Source organism: Cherax quadricarinatus, chromosome 38, assembly GCF_038502225.1.
Source record: "Cherax quadricarinatus isolate ZL_2023a chromosome 38, ASM3850222v1, whole genome shotgun sequence".
Classification (NCBI taxonomy): domain Eukaryota; kingdom Metazoa; phylum Arthropoda; class Malacostraca; order Decapoda; family Parastacidae; genus Cherax; species Cherax quadricarinatus.
Genome location: NC_091329.1, coordinates 2,958,732 through 2,978,807, shown reverse-complemented (window position 1 = coordinate 2,978,807; position 20,076 = coordinate 2,958,732). Strand labels below are relative to the sequence as shown.

The following is a 20,076-nucleotide window of genomic DNA, read 5'->3' as shown; positions in this document are numbered from 1 at the left end:
GCCCTCGAAGTCGCCGTTGACCGGTGGGTCTTGACGGGACCATCCCTCATCCTACTGCGTGGATGAGGGATGCCTGGTTAACTGCCTGTTCAACCAGGCTGTTCCTGCCAGAGGCAGAAAATTGCCAGATTAGGTTAAGTTAAGCAAGACTAAGTTAATGTTGCTGTTACAGGCTTGGTGCAAAGTGGCAAATTGATGTACCAGATGGGGAGGGGGAACAAGGGATGGGAAAAGAGATGGGAAGGAGGAAGAAGAGGGGGAAATAATATTAATAAGAATAACTTATAATATCTTGACTCGAAAGGTCTGCAGACTGAAAAACTAATAAGAAGGGGAATAAAGAGGACAGACCGAGTGAAACACGATGACCAGGATTAAGAGGACACAGGTGGTCAGTTATAAACACAGATGAACCAGACAGATGTTAGGTGAGGATGTCTTTACGATACGGAATTCACATCCTGTGGATGCAAATTCCATACACAGTTTCAGGAGTAGGTATGATAAAGTCTAAGAGGCACAAGAATCGGGGGCCAAGAGAAGAATGTACACATGTTCTGAAAAAATAAACCCAGGTTTTTAAAGAACGTACTGTTCCACTGTGTAATAATTGCAGGACGCCACCCACGACAGTTAAATAAACACCAATTACTTATTTATTAGTAGGTGGAGAGGGGCAGCAGGAGTAAGTGTACATACATCTCACCGTACCTGATGACCGTACCTACCACAACCATCACACACCTGCTCAACAAACATTCGCCTGTCACAACCATCCCCCATCCTGCAGTTCCCCCTCTCTACCCCCCCACCAGCACCTCTCCCCCTCCCTCCTAGTAAGCAGTTCTGTGGGAGACACACTTGGGGGATTGTCACTCAGATCAAAGATGCACTCACACCTTCAACTATTATAAATACTACTCATTATGGGAATCAGAATATATATATATATATATATATATATATATATATATATATATATATATATATATATATATATATATATATATATATATATATATATATATATATCTTACATGCTTCTGTATTTTTCACGGTCGTCACTTTTTATTATATGGGAATATCTCCTCCCATTCCTCCCTTCCTTCGCTAGGGCACAACTGAGAAATATTTCCCTCTCTCTCCTTTGTTCTTTCTCTTAGTTTAGCCTCTCGTAGCACAATAGCCATTGCCGCTCTCCTCTTTTCTCTTTCTCTCTCTTTCTTTCTTCTACTCTTCTTATTCTTTTCTTCTCCTTTCCCTTTCACTTTCCACTATTGCTTTCACCTCTCCTTTCTCTTTGAGGTTCTCTTCCTTCCCTTCCCGTAGTCTCCTCCACTTACTTCTCTTCCCCATTCCTCTCCTCTCCATTCCTCTCCTCTCCATTCCTCCCCTCTCCATTCCTCCCCTCTCCATTCCTCCCCTCTCCATTCCTCCCCTCTCCATTCCTCCCCTCTCCTCTCCTCTCCATTCCTCCCCTCTCCTCTCCATTCCTCCCCTCTCCTCTCCTCTCCATTCCTCCCCTCTCCTCTCCTCTCCTCTCCATTCCTCCCCTCTCCTCTCCTCTCCATTCCTCCCCTCTCCTCTCCTATCCATTCCTCCCCTTTCCTCTCCTCTCCTCTCCTGCCCTCTCCTCTCCTATCCATTCCTCCCCTCTCCTCTCCTATCCATTCCTCCCCTCTCCTCTCCTATCCATTCCTCCCCCCTCCTCTCCTATCCATTCCTCCCCTCTCCTCACCTATCCATTCCTCCGCTCTCCTCTCATCTCCATTCCTCCCCTCTCCTCTCCTATCCATTCCTCCCCCCTCCTCTCCTATCCATTCCTCCCCTCTCCTCTCCTATCCATTCCTCCCCTCTCCTCTCCTATCCATTCCTCCCCTCTCCTCTCCTATCCATTCCTCCCCTCTCCTCTCCTATCCATTCCTCCCCTCTCCTATCCATTCCTCCCCTCTCCTCTCCTCTCCATTCCTCCCCTCCCCATTCCTCCTCTCTCCTATCTTCTCTTCTTAAGTCACAAAGGGTGTGACGAGAACCTATAATCACTCTCCCCTCTCCTTCCCGCCCCTTTCTCTCATTCCTTCCCCTTTACCTCCCCTTCCCCCTCCTCCCCTGGGTTAAAAAGGGAACGACTTTCGTCGTTCCATCATTCGAATCTATTCTCCCTCCCATCCTCCCTTAACCTCCCCTCTCCTCCTTTTCCTTCATCTACCCATCCCCTCTCCTCCCTTAACCTCCCTCCCCTCACATCCCCTCTCCTCCCTTCCCTTCCTCCTCATCCAGGGAGCCCAAACAATTCATCATTTGCCTGGTAGACATGTAAACAAACTGGCTGGTAGACAGTGGCTGGACAGCTTGACTGGCTAGTAGACATATAGACAGACTGGCTGGTAGACAGGTAGACAGACGTATGCCACATCGACGGTGCCAATACAACAAACATGATCAGAAGGGCCGCTCTTAATGTTGGCACAGTGCCCCCATGAAGCACTTGTGGCACTCCCCTCTCCCCACAGTTCTCTTCCTTCTCCCCCTCCCCATAGTCCTCCCCTCTCTTCTCCCCCTCCCCATAGTCCTCCCCTCTCTTCTCCCTCTCCCCATAGTCCTCCTCCCCTCTCTTCTCCCTCTCATCATGGTCCTCCCCTCTCTTGTCCCTCTCCCCATTGTCCTCCCCTCTCTTCTCCCTCTTCCCATAGTCCTCCCCTCTCTTCTCCCTCTTCCCATAGTCCTCCCCTCTCTTCTCCCTCTTCCCATAGTCCTCCCCTCACTTCACCCCTTCCCACACTCCTCCCGTTCCCTCTCAATATCTCTCCCACGCCATCTTCCTTATCTCTCTCACACCATCAATCTCTCTACCTCTCACACCACCCATCTCTCCACCTGTCTCCTTTCCCACCAACATATCTTCTCTCCCAGACTTCCCCTTATAAATTCCTCTCCCTCTATGCAACCTCCTCTCCCTCTATATAACCTCTTCTCCCTTTGTGTAACCCCTCTCCTGTATAAACCCCCCTCGCCTTCCCCTGCACCCCTTCACCAATCCTCTATCCCTCTTTCTCTCATGTACCTCTCTCTCTCTCTTTCCGACCCCCTTCTCCCTATGTATCCCTCTCTAAACTCCTTGTATTATATCCACCCCTCCCCATCCACAACCCCCTGCTGTACCCCTCTCTACAAGCGCATTCTTCTCTGTAACCCCCCTCACCTCCTCCCTTCCACTCTCCCATGTTCTTCCCCTCTCCCAGGAGAACATCACCATCCCTGCAACCACAAAAATGGAAGCCCGGGGGAAATACACTCCAAGAAGCTGGCTTTCTCGCCGTGTTCTGTCTCGCCGTGTTCTGCCTCGCCGTGTTCTGTCTCGCCGTGTTCTGTCTCGCCGTGTTCTGTCTCGCCGTGTTCTGTCTCGCCGTGTTCTGTCTCAGAATCGTCCAGTAAACTGATGGGTGTGTGTGATGAACCATTCAGTCACTGTACAGTGTACCAGCAGAGCTGCTACACATCAACAGCAGTAATCTCAGTGTTTTTCCAGTGCGAGATGGAATCCACATTGTTATAGCACTGAGAAAACTAATATTTTCGTGACTTAATTCATGTCTGCATCAATAATTCATTAAGATTGTAACCAGATACAAACATGTAAACAGTTTATTACCACTAATTTGTTTAGCTAACAGAACTTTGAGGTCTAGTCTCTGTGCCCATTACATACCTCTAATCTCTTGACTACTGCCCACACCATGGGTATGGGGTACATAATATGGATATTAAACTAACTCGGTGTTATTCTGGCTGATGATTTTATTACGTACTTATCTGCTGGCTCTTATCACTAAGCTAAACATTACAAATGTTATTAACCAACACATATACATGACGTAACAACACTAAATGCTGGTGTAACATCAATAAAATACTGGGAGATGATACCAGTAACATAGGGACTCAGACACATGTGATACACCTGGGTGGCTTTACCTGCAGACTTTCTGCCCACTAGTGGCTTGTTAAATTCAGTACAGAGATAATATACAAAGACAGTGGAAGATTAGGTAATCAGTCCCTCAGCCTTTTAGAACTATAGACAGATGACAGTAAAAGATGAGGTAATCAGTCCCTCAGCCTGGAAGCCAGTGTTCAGTACCTTAGACTTGATGAATCCAGAGCATAGGTAGGAAGATGGACTATTAAATACTGGAGCCTGGTGAGGTGCAGCAGTTGAAGTCGCATCCAGTATGTTGTGATTGCAGTGCAAAGATATGGGACTCTAGGTGCTCAAGTAATTTACACAAATAACCTGCACAATGTTTCAGTCCCACTTAGACTATTAACTAGTGGGTCTAAGTTGGACCAAAACGTCATCACAAAGTTTCTTTTTCCCGTGTGCTGGTGATTTTTTTGTATTGTTCCAGTCATGGTATTGTGCCTGTGTGCTCCTAAAGTACTTTCCATGTACATACCATTATATATCCCTCCTCAGCTTCAGTACATACATACCGAGGCATTCCCAGAAATTAAAATATACTTTATTGGCTCTACGAGGATTGTAAATTATTTCTGCATCCGCCCCCTTCATGCAAAGAAACTATGTACGCATTCTTCAAGGTCTCTGGGATTTCTTCTAGACCTAAGGTCTTTCTGCAAAGGATACAGAGTGCTCATGTTAGTGATACTTTGCATTTCTTTGTAAATAAGAAATTCCACAAATCCAGTCCAGGCGCTACACAAGTGTGTAGGTTTTCTATTTCTCTTTTAAATTCCATGGAATAAGTGCAATAGTTAGTTAATTAAATGATTTGCATGGCCTTCAGAGGTAATGCAAAAATTGGTTTAGAAAGACATGTAAGCAAACACTAGGGCATATTAGAAAATGCTTTGGTCCCAGGACCTTGATTATTTCATGATCACATGACTCCTGTGTTGTTAGGTAGGTGGTGTTTTGCTTCCTTGAGTATCATGTATGCCAATGTTTTAGAAATTTTGTAGTTTCCAGTATTATGTTGAACGGCGTTGGTGACGGTGATTAGTGAGGCTTCCAAACGTTATCTGCATCACTTACTCCTCGCTCTCCGCCTATGTATACCGACTTTTCAACCTCCGTATGTTAGAAGTGATCAAGGTCTCAGGACAAACATTTTATAATAAATATGTCCTAGTGTTCGCTCGTGTGTTTTTCTAAACCAATTTGTCGGTATCTATTACCAAGGTTTATACCAATGCAAAAACTGTCTGCGTTCTCCACCATGCTTTTGTTTAGTGTACTGTTGAACTTTTATTTACATTGGTCTTTTCTTCATCATCATCATCAGTGTAGGAACCTCCTGTGACTGATGGTCCAATCCTATAAGCAGTTCTAAACTTAGATTTTGCATATGTGAAGAAATATTTTGAGTTTCTTGCAGTATCCTCGATGGCTTTGTATTGCCTCTGTATTTCTATCTGATACAAAGGTAGTAGGTTTGTAGACAGCAACCACCCAGGGAAGTACTACCGTCCTGCCAGATGACTGTGAAACAAAAACCTGTAACTGTTTTGCATGATGGTAGGATTGCTGGTTTCTTTTTCTGTCTCATAAACACGCTAAGATAACAGGGATATCTTGCTACTCCTACTTACACTTTGGTCACACTTCACAGACACGCACATGCATATATATATATACATACATCTAGGTTTTTCTCCTTTTTCTAAATAGCTCTTGTTCTTTTTTATTTCTTCTATTGTCCATGGGGAAGTGGAAAAGAATCTTTCCTCCGTAAGCCATGCGTGTCGTATGAGGCGACTAAAATGCCGGGAGCAATGGGCTAGTAACCCCTTCTCCTGTATACAATTACTAAAAAAGAGAAGAAGAAAAACTTTATAAAACTGGGTTGCTTAAATGTGCGTGGATGTAGTGCGGATGACAAGAAACAGATGATTGCTGATGTTATGAATGAAAAGAAGTTGGATGTCCTGGCCCTAAGCGAAACAAAGCTGAAGGGGGTAGGAGAGTTTCAGTGGGGGGAAATAAATGGGATTAAATCTGGAGTATCTGAGAGAGTTAGAGCAAAGGAAGGGGTAGCAGTAATGTTAAATGATCAGTTATGGAAGGAGAAAAGAGAATATGAATGTGTAAATTCAAGAATTATGTGGATTAAAGTAAAGGTTGGATGCGAGAAGTGGGTCATAATAAGCGTGTATGCACCTGGAGAAGAGAGGAATGCAGAGGAGAGAGAGAGATTTTGGGAGATGTTAAGTGAATGTATAGGAGCCTTTGAACCAAGTGAGAGAGTAATTGTGGTAGGGGACTTGAATGCTAAAGTAGGAGAAACTTTTAGAGAGGGTGTGGTAGGTAAGTTTGGGGTGCCAGGTGTAAATGATAATGGGAGCCCTTTGATTGAACTTTGTATAGAAAGGGGTTTAGTTATAGGTAATACATATTTTAAGAAAAAGAGGATAAATAAGTATACACGATATGATGTAGGGCGAAATGACAGTAGTTTGTTGGATTATGTATTGGTAGATAAAAGACTGTTGAGTAGACTTCAGGATGTACATGTTTATAGAGGGGCCACAGATATATCAGATCACTTTCTAGTTGTAGCTACACTGAGAGTAAAAGGTAGATGGGATACAAGGAGAATAGAAGCATCAGGGAAGAGAGAGGTGAAGGTTTATAAACTAAAAGAGGAGGCAGTTAGGGTAAGATATAAACAGCTATTGGAGGATAGATGGGCTAATGAGAGCATAGGCAATGGGGTCGAAGAGGTATGGGGTAGGTTTAAAAATGTAGTGTTAGAGTGTTCAGCAGAAGTTTGTGGTTACAGGAAAGTGGGTGCAGGAGGGAAGAGGAGCGATTGGTGGAATGATGATGTAAAGAGAGTAGTAAGGGAGAAAAAGTTAGCATATGAGAAGTTTTTACAAAGTAGAAGTGATGCAAGGAGGGAAGAGTATATGGAGAAAAAGAGAGAAGTTAAGAGAGTGGTGAAGCAATGTAAAAAGAGAGCAAATGAGAGAGTGGGTGAGATGTTATCAACAAATTTTGTTGAAAATAAGAAAAAGTTTTGGAGTGAGATTAACAAGTTAAGAAAGCCTAGAGAACAAATGGATTTGTCAGTTAAAAATAGGAGAGGAGAGTTATTAAATGGAGAGTTAGAGGTATTGGGAAGATGGAAGGAATATTTTGAGGAATTGTTAAATGTTGATGAAGATAGGGAAGCTGTGATTTCGTGTATAGGGCAAGGAGGAATAACATCTTGTAGGAGTGAGGAAGAGCCAGTTGTGAGTGTGGGGGAAGTTCGTGAGGCAGTAGGTAAAATGAAAGGGGGTAAGGCAGCCGGGATTGATGGGATAAAGATAGAAATGTTAAAAGCAGGTGGGGATATAGTTTTGGAGTGGTTGGTGCAATTATTTAATAAATGTATGGAAGAGGGTAAGGTACCTAGGGATTGGCAGAGAGCATGCATAGTTCCTTTGTATAAAGGCAAAGGGGATAAAAGAGAGTGCAAAAATTATAGGGGGATAAGTCTGTTGAGTGTACCTGGTAAAGTGTATGGTAGAGTTAAAATTGAAAGAATTAAGAGTAAGACGGAGAATAGGATAGCAGATGAACAAGGAGGCTTTAGGAAAGGTAGGGGGTGTGTGGACCAGGTGTTTACAGTGAAACATATAAGTGAACAGTATTTAGATAAGGCTAAAGAGGTCTTTGTGGCATTTATGGATTTGGAAAAGGCGTATGACAGGGTGGATAGGGGGGCAATGTGGCAGATGTTGCAAGTGTATGGTGTAGGAGGTAGGTTACTGAAAGCAGTGAAGAGTTTTTACGAGGATAGTGAGGCTCAAGTTAGAGTATGTAGGAAAGAGGGAAATTTTTTCCCAGTAAAAGTAGGCCTTAGACAAGGATGTGTGATGTCACCGTGGTTGTTTAATATATTTATAGATGGGGTCGTAAGAGAAGTAAATGCGAGGGTCTTGGCAAGAGGCGTGGAGTTAAAAGATAAAGAATCACACACAAAGTGGGAGTTGTCACAGCTGCTCTTTGCTGATGACACTGTGCTCTTGGGAGATTCTGAAGAGAAGTTGCAGAGATTGGTGGATGAATTTGGTAGGGTGTGCAAAAGAAGAAAATTAAAGGTGAATACAGGAAAGAGTAAGGTTATGAGGATAACAAAAAGATTAGGTGATGAAAGATTGAATATCAGATTGGAGGGAGAGAGTATGGAGGAGGTGAACGTATTCAGATATTTGGGAGTGGACGTGTCAGCGGATGGGTCTATGAAAGATGAGGTGAATCATAGAATTGATGAGGGAAAAAGAGTGAGTGGTGCACTTAGGAGTCTGTGGAGACAAAGAACTTTGTCCTTGGAGGCAAAGAGGGGAATGTATGAGAGTATAGTTTTACCAACGCTCTTATATGGGTGTGAAGCGTGGGTGATGAATGTTGCAGCGAGGAGAAGGCTGGAGGCAGTGGAGATGTCATGTCTGAGGGCAATGTGTGGTGTGAATATAATGCAGAGAATTCGTAGTTTGGAAGTTAGGAGGAGGTGCGGGATTACCAAAACTGTTGTCCAGAGGGCTGAGGAAGGGTTGTTGAGGTGGTTCGGACATGTAGAGAGAATGGAGCGAAACAGAATGACTTCAAGAGTGTATCAGTCTGTAGTGGAAGGAAGGCGGGGTAAGGGTCGGCCTAGGAAGGGTTGGAGGGAGGGGGTAAAGGAGGTTTTGTGTGCGAGGGGCTTGGACTTCCAGCAGGCATGCGTGAGCGTGTTTGATAGGAGTGAATGGAGACAAATGGTTTTTAATACTTGACGTGCTGTTGGAGTGTGAGCAAAGTAACATTTATGAAGGGATTCAGGGAAACCGGCAGGCCGGACTTGAGTCCTGGAGATGGGAAGTACAGTGCCTGCACTCTGAAGGAGGGGTGTTAATGTTGCAGTTTAAAAACTGTAGTGTAAAGCACCCTTCTGGCAAGACAGTGATGGAGTGAATGATGGTGAAAGTTTTTCTTTTTCGGGCCACCCTGCCTTGGTGGGAATCGGCCGGTGTGATAATAAAAAAAAATAAAAAAAAAAACAAAAAATCTATCTTGGTTAATATTATCTTTCCTTCATTTTGACATTCACATTTTTAAACAGTTTAATAGCCCTTTTTCTTCTTCAGTAAAACCTTTTACACTCTCTACATTTGATATTCTTTTAGTCCACATCCCAAGTGCAGACCCAAGATGAACTCTACACTGGTAAGGTCCCTTCAGGTCCTCAATAACAGTAAAGATGTTATAAGATTGGAAGAGCATTTTAACCTATGAGATCACTTAGCACTCTTGGCAGAAAAAGAACAAGTAAATATGAACTTACTTATGAACACTAAGTTAAAATAAGTTAAACAATGAAGTAATTTATTGACAATGGCAAAAAGACTTCCCTAAAAATTCTCGAGGTTCCAAAGATACTGATATTAACAAAAACTACAACTTAAATAAAAAAGGCCAAAGCTGTGGGCAAACAGAATGTACTTCACTAGTCACAGAGATGCACAAGAGCATTTGCAAGAAGGTGGCTATGGAAGAGGTGTGAATGCTCGATCCTCAATCTACAAAGATTTGTAGAAGAATGAGACATAAGTGCAACAGTTAGATACTTTGATTTTCAAAACACAGTAGGATTCTTCAGTCAAATACAGAAATAACTAAATATGGAAACAGCAAAGTAATGAAGAGGTAAAGATGATGTGATTTGTTCATCAGCTCTGAAGAAATAGCTTTGATGTGTGAGGTAATCAGTCCCATAGACTAGGGAAGTGTTCAGCTCCTTAGTCATGAACAATATGAAGATTAAGCATGGGAATGGATTCTATATATATATACTGTCAGAGGTGAGGTATGGAAAATGAAGATGACATCACAAATGATAGGGCCCACTTGTAGAAGTAAGAGCAAGAATTGAGGAGCACTGCAGCAAGCCTACTGCCCCATACTAGGAAGGTCCACAAATTCACCTCTTCTCACATATAACTAGTGGTTGGGCAATAAAGTTTTGGAAGTTGTTATCTGTACCACTGTGTTCCAGTATCAGACAAATATCATTATTATAATGGTATACAATACTTCTGCTGGTGGGCCCCACCTCATGTGCAATCATCTCTATTTTCCACTCCTCACCTCCAGCTTTACACTGCTCAAGACTATGGAGCTGAACTCTTATCCTGGCTGAGGATAAGTGTTCAATTCCAAATTATTTCTTCAAGACTGATGGACAGATTACATGTTTACCTCTCTACTGCTTCTGCTGTCTCCATATTTACACACTTTTGTATTTAACTGAGGAAGCCTGAAGTGTAGACAAAACATTTTGTAAATACGTACAGATATGTTGCAGTTTTTGAACTGTAGTATTGGCACACCTCTGGCAAGACAACAATGGAGTGAGTCATGATGAAAGTTGTTGTTCTTTCTTTTGGTGGGAATTGGCCAATGTTTTAAAAAATGAAAAGATACCTAACTGGAGGTACCTGTTGGTATCTCCTGTGGAAGGACAAGGGCCAAACTCCAATGTTGAACCTTGGATAACCTATTACTTGTCTTCAGGGCACATCATGCCTGCCACATCCCAAGAGCACATCAATACAAGTGGCCCATGACATCACTGTAAGGCTGAAGTCTGCTATACAGCAAGCCTGTAGCAGTAATTTTTGCCTCAGTATCCATCCATTCATTTCATGGAACCATGATATGTCTCAAACACCAACAGAATTCTATATTCCTGTCAGACACAGGCTCATTACTCATGGAGCTTCTGGAGTAGCGAGTGGACAAAAGAATATTGGGTCAGAGTCAACAAAGTGCACCAGGAATCTGAATACACAGTGGGCCAAGACCTGACTATGCCAGCTATCATGAGGTGAGGAGCAAAGATTACACAAAGTTCTGCAGTGAACACATCTTTAGGATGAAATAAAACTTAGCTAAAGACTTTCCCAGTTCTAAGAGTGGGTCTTAATTATTCCTACAATGATATGACCTTGCAATTTCAACCTGGCATACATGAGAGAATCTTCATGTGACTGAGAAAACTAACATATAACAAACACTAACGTATACAGAATATTAAACCCATATCAACTATTAATTTATTGCATTTAAAAAAAATTAGAGCAAGAACAGTAGTATGGAAGTTGCTGCATTAACACAGTCAGGTGTACTTACCATACTATTTCTGATGCCTGTAATTTGACTGATTCCAAATCTTGGACTTATCAATATAACAGTCTCCATGTTGGTGTCCTGAGGGAGGAAGAAGAAATTAAAGTCTGCACTAAACATTTTAGGGATAAAAATTGGAAAAAAAAAAAAAAACACCATCACCATCATCATGGAGCACTAAACCTGTAGGGTCATAAAGCACCTTATTTGCAATGATTTGCAAATAAAAATGACTCAAAAGAACACTGAGTGGTATAAGCTCAGTGAATTTTCCAGCTTCTCAAACACTGCTTTTTCTTAACAAGTATGTCCCACCAAGGTAGTCTGAGAGTCTATTAGTACTGTATTAACAGGATTACAAATTCTCATTATGCCACCATGAGACCACTGTAACTAGCAACATCTCTTACATAATGACCTACTAAATGCTTCCCAGGAACTTCAACAGTCCTGTCTGCAGATGACACAATATTCACCATATCAACTTCACATCTTGTTGTCCTCGACAACACAGTCAGCGAGGAGTTCACAATGACCTCTACCTTAATGGCAACCAACAAATTTATGCTCAATAAAGCTTAAAATGTTTGACTGTAACTTGAAATTTAACACTTACATCCAACACATTCTATCAAAAATACTACATGGTGAAGAAGAAAAAGAAAAAATACTACATGGTGAAGAAGAAAAAGAAAAAATACTACATGGTGAAGAAGAAAAAAAAAAGAAAAAAGAAAAAAAAAAATGAGGAGTCAGGTTAAGTCGCCGTCTAGTTGAACCCTCTCTAATACACAACTTTCCTTGTATGAACCTTAGTCCTGGCTTCGTCTCTGTAGATGCCTTCCTCTCCCACTACATTGTAAAATGCTCCAAACTTCAGAACACCCGTGACTTAACCTGATTCCTCATTTTTTTTTTCTTTCTTTTTTCTTTTTCTTTTTTTTCTTTTCTTCCCCTTTTCTTCCTTTTCTCCTCTGGGTTGTCTTTCTTTCTTCTGTCTCGTGTTTCTGTTCCTTCTTCATTTATTTCCCACTTCCCCTTTCATGCACCTCTTGCGCTTGCTCTCCCTCAGTGGGCACCTGGCTCTCTTGTGCTTTCCTTTGTAATTGACTGGCTCATCCTCCTTATTTCCCACTTCTACCACTACCACTACTAATACCTCTTCTACTACTACTATAAAGGGCTTGTTTGGTAGCTGTAGAGCGGGTAGTTAAATGATATACTGTTCTTAGTTTATTGTTAAGTAGTGGTGGGTTACACAGGCTTCCCATGGCCCGGGCAGGGCCATGCCCACGAGAGAGAGCTGAGAGTACTTGTGACTTCCTGCTAGGCCAGTGAGAGCGAGGCAAGTTGGGCATACTGAAGTGGCAAGGCCTATAGATCATGAGTGGCACCTAGCAGACAGCATGGGCTGTGCAGACTACAGGCTGTCTACATACGCTCTACACGCGACAATGGTAGTAAAAGAAACAGGAACAGGGCACAGAACACAAAATAAAAACATATATATACATATGGACATGGAAAAAAAACTCCTACAGGGAGGGAAGAAAAAACATGTGGGGTGTGCTAAACATCGTGGTCATAGGCAGTGAGCGTCGAAGGGCATTGCACGCCTTTGCGTCTGGACAGATTGCACACGGGAGACATCGCTGCTCTGTGACGTAACAGGGTACGGTCTCCTCTGGATGAAGCAGACATCGTAGGAGTCGCTGCAGGTTTTCACTTCACGACATGCTGGTGCCCTCGAGTGAGGCGTCGACTCGGCACTGGGCAGGACTTCTGGCAAGCGACTCAGGACACTTCTCGACTGGTACTGTCTTGTCACTGCCGGCGAGCTACTACTCGTGGCAGAGACGACTGGGCGAAACATCTGGGAGTCGTAACATCATACACCAGACTGCAGTGAGAGAGCTAGCAGTCAAAGTGACATCATCTTTGTGCAGGCTGCTCACTGAAGCTTGTGACACGAGGCTGACACAGCGCCTGCCGACAGGCCTGGCTGCGGCTTGACGATTATCATCTCTCGACAGTGGAGTTATAGCAGAGGGTAGTCTAAGCGTCCCCAGACTTGTTTCTCTAAATATAACTGCACTCTGACGGTCTGGAGGTGAAGTGAAACAAATCTCGATGGGAATCGTAGCAGGTACGATTCTGCAGAACAACACGAGCGACGAGCATAAAAGCTTTCTGTACAAGAGGGCTCGTACGCTCAGGGCTGAGTAATCAGCTGTCAAACACACTGGTCACGGGTGACTTAGTGGTACAACTCAAGGGTCTGACCACAGACCTCACTGGACACACGGAAAACTTACAAACACACCGCTGTACATACGGTACAACATGGCTTAACTAGCAAAAGATGCTTTTCTGCGCATAAAACTGACTAAGACATACTAAAATGTGAGAACACTGACTGAGAGGAATTAATTAACACACGACATATATCTTCTCTCAATCTTCTCGACAATATTGAAATAATTACTGAACACTCAATGTTGACATCATGTGATGTCAGGCGTGATGTCGCAAGGTGACGTCAGCAGCAGTGACGTCAGCAGGCATCGTGAGGTGACGTCAGGCAGACATCGTGAGGTGACGTCAGCAGACATCGTGAGGTGACGTCAGAAGACATCTCGAGGTGACGTCAGAAGACATCTCGAGGTGACGTCAGGCAGACATCGTGAGGTGACGTCAGCAGACATCGTGAGGTGACGTCAGCAGACATCGTGAGGGGACGTCAGCAGACATCTCGAGGTGACGTCAGGCAGACATCGTGACGTCATGAAGTCGGGCAGCATCGCGGGTGGCGTCGATGTGATGCGGGCAGCAGACCACAGCATGTGGCCTGGGATATCTGGTAACTCACGTGGCTTTGTAGGTCTACATGACATCGGCCACACCCAACGTGGTGTCGATTCACGTGGTGTCGTGATCTACGTGGGATGCTGATCCACGCAGCTTCGAGTGGCCTCGGGCACTCGGATACACAGCACTGGCGACGAATCACACGAAAAACAGCAGAAAACACAGCAGAGGGAGTGAGTAGTGTGAGTGGTGTATGGTAGTGTGGTGGCGAGGAGCGTGGGTGAGTGCATGGCGGGGCGAGCATGGGCAAGGTAAGGAACACCCACTTCCTCTCCTCTCCTCCCACACCCACAAATACGTGGAGAAGCTCACACTGGACGCAGAAATCACCACAAAACTCACCTCTGGCTTGCTGAAACAGCTGTGCTGAGCTGAACAACAACAGCAACATACAAGTGACGCTGAACACGTGACTTGAGAAACAGCGTGGGGTCACTGGGACGCCACTTACAATTCTCGTAGAATTTCGATAAATTTCGGCTGGATCCTGCTTGTACCTGTGTCTGGATGCTCAAACGTGCAGACACGACATCAGGATAACTCGTTGAGAGACGGATGCTTCTTATGTAGGGTGATGAAGTGAAGGTGACTTCATACCTCTCCTTCCTCTCTCCAGGGTAAACACAACGCTGCGACCACCGCTGGTACCAATATAAAGGGCTTGTTTGGTAGCTGTAGGGAAACGTCTGTGATAGGGATGCCCAGGTGTTGCACATGTGTCTTAATTTCATCTTGTCGGTATTATATACCATTCTTGTACTACTACTACTACTACTACTACCACCACCTCTTCCTGCCTATATATAGCTGTCCTGCTCCACTTGTGGTTAGTGTGACTGTCAATGGTCCAAGTCGGACCAAAACGTCGTCGTAAGCTTCTCTCTTTTATGTGAGGGTTATTTGTGTATCGTTCCAGTCACGGTACTGTGCCTTTTTTTCATTATTTATAAACCCCCAATGTTATACAACAAAACTCACCTATAAGAATAATCATCCAATCAGGTTCCAGACAACCCCCCCCCCTCCCCCCACTATTCAAGGCTTAACTTTAACTCACCTTAAAAAGTACTCACACCTGCTACTGTAATAGAACACAGACACAATACAAGAAATAAGTACTGCACCTCTCTGATATACCAAATGTTCGACCTAACCTATCTAGGAACCCCCATGCAAATAAAGAATCCCAAAATTTGGAACTCCATTCCAAAAGATGCAAAAAGTCCCATCAGCCACGTGCTTCAAAAAATGTATTTAAAAGTACATCCCCAAGGACCCTATTGTAAATAAGCCATTTTGACTTTTTTTAGGAGGGATATTCTAGGTAATTTACACATATATTACTGTACAATAATTTGTGTAACTGCATTGATGTGTACCTGTACCGTAATCTGACCTAAATTCTGCATGGATATATTATGTTACAGCCCAGTTTATCAACAACCTTGTTAATTCAAATAATATTAGCATTCATACAGTTCTAATTCAGTATTCCTCACCACAAATGTTATACCAAATTGTTAAAAAATCCCAAAACATCAAAAATCATAAACCAAATTGTTATATACAGAGTCAAATATTGCAAATAATAGCATTCTGGAACATTAACCTCACTAAATAATCATTCAGTACTTATAAATTAAGTCACACTCTACATGATCAGGGGCTTTCTATAAAATATATCAATTGCATTTATTAATCCTGTGTCAATTTACACTATACTGTATTGAAATAAGATTGTTATCATCAATGATATAGCATCTGCTTAATATACTGAACCAACAATTCACTCATTAGAGATTTTAGATGCAGATAAGAGTGTGTGTAATGAGTAATTCAGTTTGTGACCTGCTGAAAATAACATAGGAGAAGACAGTGTAGCTAAATAAGACAGAAAACTTACTGAATGTTCAGAGTGAGCAGAAAACAAAGAAAGTTGCCACATTTAATGGCCTTGTGATAAGACAAAGCCTTATCATATTAAAATCAAACATTCACAAGAGTGCTTGTTTGGTCCTGAATGATTCAACAATTTTAGAGTGCACAGACAGCAGAATAATACAATATAAAGTGGGAAAAGTGCATCTGCTGTCCACACAGCATGAGAAATTTCTCTGCTGAGTTGGAGCAAATTATTTCTGAAAAGTAAGTGTTTAATGCTCTTGAGAGAGGATTATATTGGAAGATACCATTTACAACTTGCATGAACTAACAAGAGAACAGTGTACCTAGATTCCAGGCAGTGAAGGATTAGCTTGCTTCTCTGCACACATGCACGATTTCAAGAACAAATCTGTGCTTATTTATTCCTAACACAGAATTCCCATGCTCTATAAGGCAAGAACATAACCACTTTGCCTGTTATTTGGTGGTCTAAGAAGACAGCAATGATGAGTGTGGTCCTGTTATTGAGTCATTCAAGCATTATTTTATTCCAGCAATGAAGCTGTAACTAGTCAGAAAGAACGTTACATTCAAGGTTCTCCTCACTCTCGATAACTGCCACTGCCATCCTCAAGTCTTGCAGTCTGTGAGCACAAATATGAAGGTTGTATTTTTTACCACCAAATACAACATCTTTGACATAACCATTGGTTAGAGGAATGATTAAGTCATTTAAGTGCCACTACCCATCCAAGGTCAAGCAGAAACTCATTACAGGAATGGATTACAATGCAGATACTGGAGTTGGTTTAACACTGCAGATGCAGTAGCTCCACATAAAGTACCTCAAATCAACAATAAATGCAGGCTGGGGAAGATTATGGCATGGCAAGGTGAATAATTTTACAGGTTCTCCCTTAGCAGAGTCGAGAAGAGTGCCAGGTGAAGATAAACAGGCAGAAGATATAAATGAACTGCTATAAGATGAAGAAATGTTGGAGGAGCTCAGTTGTCAGTTTGAAGAGAGGCAGATAATAGATGAGGACGAGGCAGAAGAACCTGTAGCTAGAGTTGACACTCCAAGAGATACTGTGTGTGTGACACTGCATACCACTGACAAGGCTACAGATTTTTTGACTGAGAAGGATTCTGAGACATCAGTACAAAGTAACAAGTAAAACAGGATAGATGCATTATATAATACCTGAACACTCCAGTACAACCATCAACCATTGACAACTCTGCATCAACACTGTCACCCACATCATCACAAAAACTATAGTCATCTACATTAATGCAAGAACCACAGTCATCCACCTTCTTCTGGTAGGGCCACACTAACATTCTCCAAGCATTTTAAGATCAACATAATCCAGCAACCAGAATTTAAGCTGAAAAAATATTTAGCTATAAGAACTATATTTGTTGACTGTGTAAACTTCACTGTATCCAAGCAATAACAACTGTGATAAAAGGCATGAAAAACTATTATTTTTGATGAAATTTTTTGTGTCAAAGAACTTAAACCCTTTATTTTTCCTCATAAGTTTTTCATTCCACGTACTGTATCATGATATCGTGTATAGCACTGATTTTCAGGAATTAACCCACAAAATGTAAGAGGGAAGGCGGGGCAGGGGTCGGCCTAGGAAAGGTTGGAGGGAGGGGGTAAAGGAGGTTTTGTGTGAGAGGGGCTTGGACTTCCAGCAAGCGTGTGTGAGCATATTAGATAGGAGCAAATGGACACAAATAGTTTTTAGGACTTGACGTGCTGTTGGAGTATACAAGGTAACATGTACGAAGGGATTCAGGGAAACCAGCAGGCCAGACTTGATTCCTGGAGATGGGAAGTATGTGTACTGCCAGCACTCTGAAGGAGGGGTGTTAATGTTGTTAATTTTATAACTGTAGTGTAAGCACACCTCTGGCAAGATAGTGATAAAGTGAATGACGATGAGAGTTTTTCTTTTTCGAGCCACCCTGCCTTGGTGGGAAATGGCCGATGTGTTAATAAAAAAAAAAATAAAATGTGAGTCTACCGTACTGTACTATGCGCACTAATTACAAAATGACTGCTAAGCCATACCTCAGATTCTGACCAAAAATTAGTGTAGTGCTGAAAATTTACACAATATAAGATTTCAAATATGAGATATACAAACCTGTTCTCAAATGTTTAAAGGGAAGTAAGAGTATTTTAAAAATATTTACTAAAAATACAGATTCCAATATTCACACTCCACAAATAAAATAATATTGAGTTATATTTACCCCAAAATCATTTGCAGGGTCTGTACATGCAGTAAATGGAATATGGAACATTTGTAAAGTCTGTACATATTGTAGATGAACTACAGAACATTTGCAGGATATACATACAGGATGGCCCCACATATTCAGCACCCTTCTTTTTGGTGTTCCACATTTTTGCTGGTTTGCAATGGACCATCGTTCATTATGTTCGTTGCTTTTTTTATTTTTCCACTGTTTTTGCACAACAGTTGCATAAGGGAAAGGCAACTAGTTCCATATTTTAAGTAAATATTGTATGTACTGTTCTGTGTTATACAATAATCCGGAATGTGTGATGCAAGATGCAAAATTACATTCAACTCCCCCTACGGTTATTTTGCATGTAGTGTGTATATATTTTACTTCTGTAACAGTTTTTCATGCCTAGCTGTAATAAGTACTTAATATATAATACATTCTATCAGGCATTTTAGATGCATTCAATATTGAAAAAATGCTTTTTTCCACTTGCCATCAATTTTCGCTTATCGCCAAAGTTTGGAAGCCTAACAGCTGCAAAAACAGGGCCTTCCTGTGTATTGTACTCTAAATATGATTTGTTATATATATTTTAACTTTAAAGGTGTGATATTCATGTAGTTTATGACAAACAAATTCCCAGCAAATCTGCATGAGAGATACAGTGGACCCCCGGTTAACGATATTTTTTCATTCCAGAAATATGTTCAGGTGCCAGTACTGACCGAATTTGTTCCCATAAGGAATATTGTGAAGTAGATTAGACCATTTCAGACCCCCAAATATACACGTTCAAACGCACTTACATAAATACACTTACATAATTGGTCGCATTGGGAGGTGATCGTTAAGCGGGGGTCCACTGTATTTATGAAAAAACAATTTCCTAAAATAATTAAAAAAAATAATTAGCTCTAAAAAGTACTACAAGCACTAATTAGTTCTCTTCCTATCCTTGTGAAATATCACATAGATCAGTAAAGCCACACAGTGCTGCATCAAACTGTTATCCAGTAGTAAGAAATTAGAGTATCTCGTGTATCACCTGGCATAATGGTATACTAGTAAGTATAATTATTATTACAGTATTATCATTACCATCATCATAATTACTAAAACAAATTTTTTAGCACAGCAGCAGTCCCCCACCGAGGCAGAGCGACTCAAAAAGAGAAGAAATGCTTCTTTTTTCATTTAGTAACTTACACAGGAGACAGGGCTAATAATTATGTTAATAATTCTTATATATATTGTGTTTGGAGTTGCTCAACTTGACAGGTATCCTATTATCCAGCAGAGTAAGCTACCACCAATATTCATTTTGGCTAGTTCATGTAGTATAACGGTTCTGTTCGCAATATCAAATGCAGATTTTAGATCAAGGAAAGTGGTAAAACTAGTAGAGGTGTGTGCAGTGAGAAAGGTGGAAATACAGTTCTGCACACTTTTACCTTTCATGAACCCATAGAGGCAGGGGTAAAGTTGGTGTATGATTCTGTAGTACAGTCTGTTAAGCATCATTCTTTCAAAAGTTTTACAAAGACAACTAGTTAAGGAGATCGGCCTAAATGTATCAGGCTGTTGGGGCTTAGGGATAGGCACAATGAGACTATTGGTCCAGGAAGTAGGAAGAACGCCCTCAATGTAACTGAGATTATACAGTGCCAACAAAGGGTTATAGGCACGTGCCTTCGAGTTCTGAGAATATCATAGGTTATACCATCCTCTCCAGGAGCAGTTGATCGACCTTTGGTTAATGCATTATCTAATTCATACTCGGTAAAGAGGCAATCACTCTCATCAATATTTTGGCTCATAAAATTAATCAGTTTCAACATTTCTTCAGAAGTACTCTCTAAATTTTTGGAGGGCTTTCA

General features: G+C 41.9%; 1 protein-coding gene across 11 annotated transcripts in view; it reads right to left on the bottom strand.

Annotated features, from left to right (window-relative positions):
• Positions 1 to 20,076, bottom strand: part of LOC128692988 (FERM and PDZ domain-containing protein 3) — an 838,384-nt gene that overhangs the window by 331,482 nt on the left and 486,826 nt on the right. For all 11 annotated transcript variants that reach the window (XM_053782415.2, XM_053782416.2, XM_053782410.2 and 8 more), the window contains one exon: positions 11,180 to 11,257. In XM_053782415.2, coding sequence (XP_053638390.1) covers positions 11,180 to 11,257 — 78 coding nt within the window. The remainder of the gene's footprint in view (positions 1 to 11,179; positions 11,258 to 20,076) is intronic.